The following is a 6,326-nucleotide window of genomic DNA, read 5'->3' as shown; positions in this document are numbered from 1 at the left end:
CTTAATTTAAGACAAGACACATTATTTATATACTCTATCTATACCTCATTCATCAACTTGTTTGGAAAAAAATCAATTAGGAAATACCTCTATTGACCCTTTGCATGGTCATCTCAAATGAGGTTCTTCCCCCAAATTGCATGATGTGCATAAGCCTTTCATACACATACTTAAAAGGGCATATCGTGATCCACAACCTCATCACCCCACTTTTCCCAAAAAAAAGTTGAGATTTTTACACCACTGGATACCTCTGGCTACATAATGTTTATGTACCAAATATTTCTTGCAGATTAATTCGCTTAGCAAAAATATCGCCAAATTTGAATTTCGTTCTGGTATACCAGAACAAAATTACAACAGTGGCCTATGGAGCAGTGTTATACACATAATCATGCATAACTCACAAACGCAAAATCGGAATCAAAATGGGAATAAGCTTTTTTCGTAGATATCTACTGAAAAATGTCATAAAAAGAGGATGCTAGGATCACGAAATCCTCCTTTAATTAACGATACGCTTTGTACACACCTTCTGGTGCATTGCTAGAAAAGCGCTAAAACAAAAATGCACTTCGACGGTTGAGAACTAAAACATTAAATACCAGTGCCTTTCATTGTGAGTTAAGGCTTTCTGGTTCTCAACTTTTTGCGCATGTGTTTACAAGGACGGAGAACCTAATTTTAGGATCAAGATGGCAGATCCATGCAAAGGCTTAATATTTCTACTACTCACTACTTTCCTCTACGGAAATGTAATAAGCCAACCAATTAGGGGTCTTGGGCGCCCCCACCAAAGCTGGATGTGTAACTTGGATTTTCTTTAAGAAGTTTGCCCGCATGCTATTCTGTGGAATTGCACCCCAGCTATTTGATTTCACCGCCGACCTTTGACCTGCACTACACACATGAAGCACCCTCCGCTTTTTGTTGTAAGCAACAATTTCAAACTGTCCAAATATTAACGGTCTGTTTAACCCTAATCCGCTTCCACTGCCAAAACCAAAATTAAATCCAAATAAATATGTTGATTTAGTCGGGTAGACCTCTACTTGTGCCGCGTAACCCGATTCGCAAACACCTTTGACCTTGTTCTTCGTGTTCGGTTTCATCATGTGAACTTTAATACTACCCACGGTGATATTGTTCTGATTGACTTCCACAATTGATGGACATTTTTTTTTTTTTTTCCTACTAACGCCATCTTTGCTTTTCACAGACATATCCGAGTAATATTTTTTGGCTTGTTCAGATCTTCTTGTGACCGGTACAGCTTGAACGGCTAAAAATTTATTTGAAAGAGAGACCTTCTCCTTCAAGTACTCACTCATGCAAGAGCTTTCGCGTGCAAGTTCAGAGTTTTCCACGTCCATAAGTTGTGACCCGTCCATCAGTTGGAATAGTACGGTGTCCAAAACAGCCTTGCCGTTGATTGCTACGTCGATTTTGTTTTGCTCCGCTAATAACCACTTTTCTATCGCATGAAATTCCCCAGTGCATTCTTTTGTGACCACAAAGGAGTTGATATTTTCAAAGTTACAATTTCTGTCTTTGAGGACTTTGATGATTTGTTCTTGCGTCAAAAACGCCCACTCTGGTAGTGAGGATGCTTCGTCTAAATTATGACGGATTACGTGATAGCACCATTTGATCATGTGCTCATGATTGATTTGTTCTGCAAAAGTTAACCATTGTACAGCACCCTCTATGTTGGCATCTTCGAGTGACTTGACGGCATATTCCTCGCAGTGTTTTCTCAATGTCATGACCTCGTACTTATCCGCTAACTGGAATATGGGGACTAGTGTTGACATCGTCACTGTGATGTCGACGCCGTAACAAAACTTGAGGAACTGGTCAAAAACCAACTCGCAGGCTGGATTCTCTTCAAGACGAACCTATAAAACAAACAAAACAATAATTATATGTAAACAAACATCAACAATAAAATCTTGGTGTAGATTATTCATCCAGTTGGTAAATCATGTGACCAATCGACCTAATTCAGTTACCTGATGATGTCCTAATTCAGTCACCTGATGATGTCCGATGGTTTTGAACGAAACGTTGTGTTAACGAAATATAAGTTCCAGTATTTCATTTATTTTCATCAACAATGAAGTTATTCATTTGTTATTTATTCAGGAAATTCCATCAATACAAATGTACTGGTCTCTCTGGATGACCAGATTATACTATGAACATGATAATAAGAATATAAGAAATATATACAAAATGAAGGAACCAAACATGATACAAAACAAAATGCAATCATGTTTAGCTCAAATTATTATTATGTGAAAATCCACTAAAAAGAGGAAAAGTTTCAGGTCTGTAGATAAAACAAGCAACTTTTGATCCCATTACTGATTTACCAACCTTGTGTTGAGTCGATTCTTTCCAGTCTCCGTAAAACATATTGGAGAAACACCGACTCGCAGTTGCTAAGATCATCTTATGAGCTGGGTACTCCTTGTCTCCGACAATAAGTGTCACATCCGATAGATTGCTGTCGTTGAAGAGTGACTGCAAGTTTTGTAGCAGGTCACCACTACAGGTGAACACAGCAACATCTTCTGCAGACCCCTGAGCTGCTCCCAGGGCAGCAGCTGTTCCCAGGGGTGGGTTATTTACAACAGGTTTAGATGTTGATGGTTTTTTGGCATTTTGTGCCATTCCTTTGGTATAGTCACTAAGAATCCTGAAATGAAAGATAATTCATTGTTAAATACTGGTATATAGTTTTATTATTTTCAATTCATACAATCTTACAACCACATAACAAATCAGAAAAAGCTGTTATATAGAAAAATACAAAGTGCATAACAAAACAGGCTCAAATTTCAGGGAGGCCACCAAGGCCATTGCCTGCCCTTTCTCAGTTTTGGCCTTGGTGCCCCAGATCTTTGTCTAACTTCAGGGCATTCTTCATCACTTGTTGCCCTTTGTACCCTTCCTTAATGTCTTTGCCCAGTGGCCTTGAAAATGGGTGCCTCAAAAACATTTTGAGGCCTGTAACAAAATATAATATGTTGATGGTGAACATACAGCAGATGGTAGGCCTGTTGCCTATGGGGGTTGACGATAAGTGCGGAGTGTGACAGCGAACTAAAAAATAGCACTAATAGAGGTAGTCATTGTGACGTCAACGCCGCCATCTTGTTGGTACGGAGTGCCTTGTTACCAAGATCACCGCGATGACGCTTGTAGAGATGCATCACGCGCTGCGACTTCCGCGTAATCAGGGGGCGTAATGTCTAACGCATGACATGAAGAACGGCAGTACCTACAAGATGGCGGATCCCGCGGAAAAGGCTGACGGCAGAGCTTGCACACAGGTCTGACAAGATGAGTGATCATGCTCAGATGACATTGCCAGGTTCAAACACTGTACTGCATCAACCGAATTAAAGCTTTAAAGCCAGTGCTCCATTGTCCTACTGTTGCAATGCAGAGTTTGAGTACATTGACAGCTAGCCACCTGTCATTTTGGCAGGCAGTTTGATCCTGGGACAGGCAACATTATGGTGGCACTAGGGGAGGGGAGGGGGCAAGGGGTTGCCCCTCCCACACACACTTTTGAGGTGAAACCCCCCAAATTACGTAAATTTCCGCTTTTTGGTGGCAATTTTGCGCAAAATTTGTTGATTTTGTCCCTCCTGAAATTCACTCCCCCCAATCCCCCCTGAAAAAAATTCCTGGTGCCGCCACTGCAGGTGACAGTATCCCAAATTCTATTTGAATAAGTTCTGTAAACCAAAAGACCAGGCAAACAAATCAAGATTATAGCATTTAGCTATTGACTGAACTTAAGAAGGGACAGAGGTCAAGTTCTTGTTTTCAAGGTCAAATTTTGGACAGGCAGTTTTGGTGAAAATGATTGGTACTTGTCAAATCCTAGTTAAGACCTTGAGTATTGACTAGTTCACCACATAAACTTGTATGGCTCAAAATTCGGACTGCTCGCCATCAAGTTTACTGACTTCCTTTGTTGACTTTTTAATGATCCCCCCGTGGGGGTCACTCCCATTGTGGCCTGTACACCATCCGCGATAATCAACTTTTGAAAAGCACCCTAAACAAGGATTTAACCCTTGGCTAAAACGACACCCTAAACAGGGATTTCATTCCTAACATCAAATTTCATACCCTAAATTTCATTTCGGCGTATTTAGCAATTGCAATTTTGCTACCCTTTTTTCCAATTTTTCATGTTTTTGACACCCTAAACGCGACACGCTGCAGATCGTGCCTACCACCTAAAAAACGACCCTTTTTACGCTTTTCATTATCGCGGATGGTGTACAGGCCACAATGGGAGTGACCCCCGGATGATCCCGATATCCAGTGGATTATTTTAGCTGTGTAACGTGTATGAAGCTTGTGGGAACCAGCCAAACTTTGGAAGAAAAAAATTCGCTGTCTTTTACGTACCGATAGCGAATTGAGGGACTTGTAGGTACAATTACCGAATAGGGTGCAACTTGCTAGACTTGAGTCCAGTCCTCGCCACGGAGTTTAGGGTTAGGGTTTAGGGTTGGGGTAGGGCAGTCTTGTAATAAGACTAGTAGAGTTGCACCCTATTCGGCAATCGCTCCGACTTGTATTTAGAGTGATTAAATTTAGCAAAATTTGACCTTTATAGGCTAGTTGACCAAACTTTATGTGCGTAATATGATAAAAGACAGTAAGTACTGTAAAACAACTTAATTTCGCTAGCAATTTAATTTCGCTAGCGCCTTCAATCGCTAAATTAAAGTGCCGCAAAATACATTTGTAATGGTTTTACAATAGCAAGAGGATACAAATTCACAAATTTAAATTGCCATAAAAAGATGACTTCTTGCCGATTCGCCAAATTAAGTTGCCGTGAAATTTAAGTGTCTTATAGTAAGTATATGTGCAATGCTTTTGGTGTTTTGATGTCTTGGGAGACTGTGAGGGATCCCAAACAATGGGTGACGGATCCTATTCTTGACTGTGTAATATTCCTTCAACGATTCCCTGTATGGTAATGGTCTTATACGTTGTCCAGAGACAACGTATATAAAAGTTCCTTGTACTAATTATTGACTGAGCATACAGAGGAAGTTTTGCAAAATTTTCTTTACATCACACCTCATCTGGAGTCGCTACAAAATGATACGTATTGAGCTCTGTGTCAAATATCCAACAACTCTGCCAACAGTCCACACTGTGTGGACTGGGGCACACACTACACTAGGTTTTAGAGAGGAATGGCAGTCCCTTGCTCAGATTGACGCGAGTGCTCTGTTAATGAGCGACATACGCCATGCATTGTTTGCGCAGACCAAGGTTTTGATGTGTAATCTGCCAATCAGATTACCGCGTCTGTTGTTATGTCAAACGATTGAATCAGCTAATCAGAATCTCACTTCCGCAATTCCGTGATTACGCATTGCACGCTCTCAAAAGTTGTACAAATTGGCTCACGGCGATACAACAGATCGCAGAATTGCGCGCATGGTTTACCACCACTCTCAGCAGGCTGCTAGGCCTATGTACAATACTGTATGAGTTTCTAATGAGTGCATGTCCATCTTATAATAATATTAAAGTCGGTTTGTACTTTTCATTAACTACTTTTTGAATCATAACTTTCGTGACCGAGGATATCTTATAACTATGTGAAGCTCGTCATGCAAATTCTAGAAATGAATGAATTTGCTTCACGCAATGAGTAAGTCGTATTTGATTGGTCAGTTTTTTACCTCCGCGTAATGAAAAACTCTAACATGATTGGTCAATTTTGGCTCAGCGGAGCAAAACGTAAGCTTAAAGCTACGCGTAGCAGCTCCACGTTGTGGCGGTTGCGGCCTACCATAGACGGACACCACTAAAGTAATTTACAGAATAGTATAATAATTATGATTACATGAAAAATATCATGTGATTGCAGATTGTTGTTTATTATTTTATTATTAATTAATGTTTTTTACTTTTTAGCCTTGGCTTTGGACTCAGACGTCTATATCACTCACCTATATTTCAGCGCATGCATGTGACCGATCAAGTTATATCACATAAAACACAAAAATAAAGCTTAGATTTGGTAAAAACCAGCAAATTACAGCACCAAAATTATGTGTAAACAACTGTCATTTTACAGCCACGAATAGGAAGTGAAGTCGGGAAATCCCCTTTGACCCAATAGCCTAAGTACTAGACTGTACTTGTAGGGTCTAAGTAGATCTGTGTTGTAAGATTGAATGCGTACACTACATAATTTGAAGCACTTACTTAAATATGATTTCCAATGGATTTTTTTACAAATTTTTCACACTAAATACAAAATAAAAGCAATA

General features: G+C 39.9%; 1 protein-coding gene across 1 annotated transcript; it reads right to left on the bottom strand.

Moving 5' to 3' along the window:
• Positions 1-728: 728 nt before the first annotated feature.
• On the bottom strand, positions 729-6,175 carry LOC140167575 (actin-binding protein IPP-like). Its single transcript, XM_072190875.1, has 3 exons — positions 6,003-6,175; positions 2,380-2,701; positions 729-1,898 (listed from the first exon to the last, which is right to left on the bottom strand). The coding sequence occupies exons 1-3, from the start codon at positions 6,020-6,022 to the stop codon at positions 729-731; spliced, it is 1,512 nt and encodes a 503-aa protein (XP_072046976.1). The 5' UTR covers positions 6,023-6,175.
• Positions 6,176-6,326: the final 151 nt, after the last annotated feature.

Source organism: Amphiura filiformis, chromosome 13, assembly GCF_039555335.1.
Source record: "Amphiura filiformis chromosome 13, Afil_fr2py, whole genome shotgun sequence".
Lineage (NCBI taxonomy): Eukaryota > Metazoa > Echinodermata > Ophiuroidea > Amphilepidida > Amphiuridae > Amphiura > Amphiura filiformis.
Note: the sequence above shows the minus strand (reverse complement) of the source record. Positions and strands in the feature narration are given on the sequence as shown.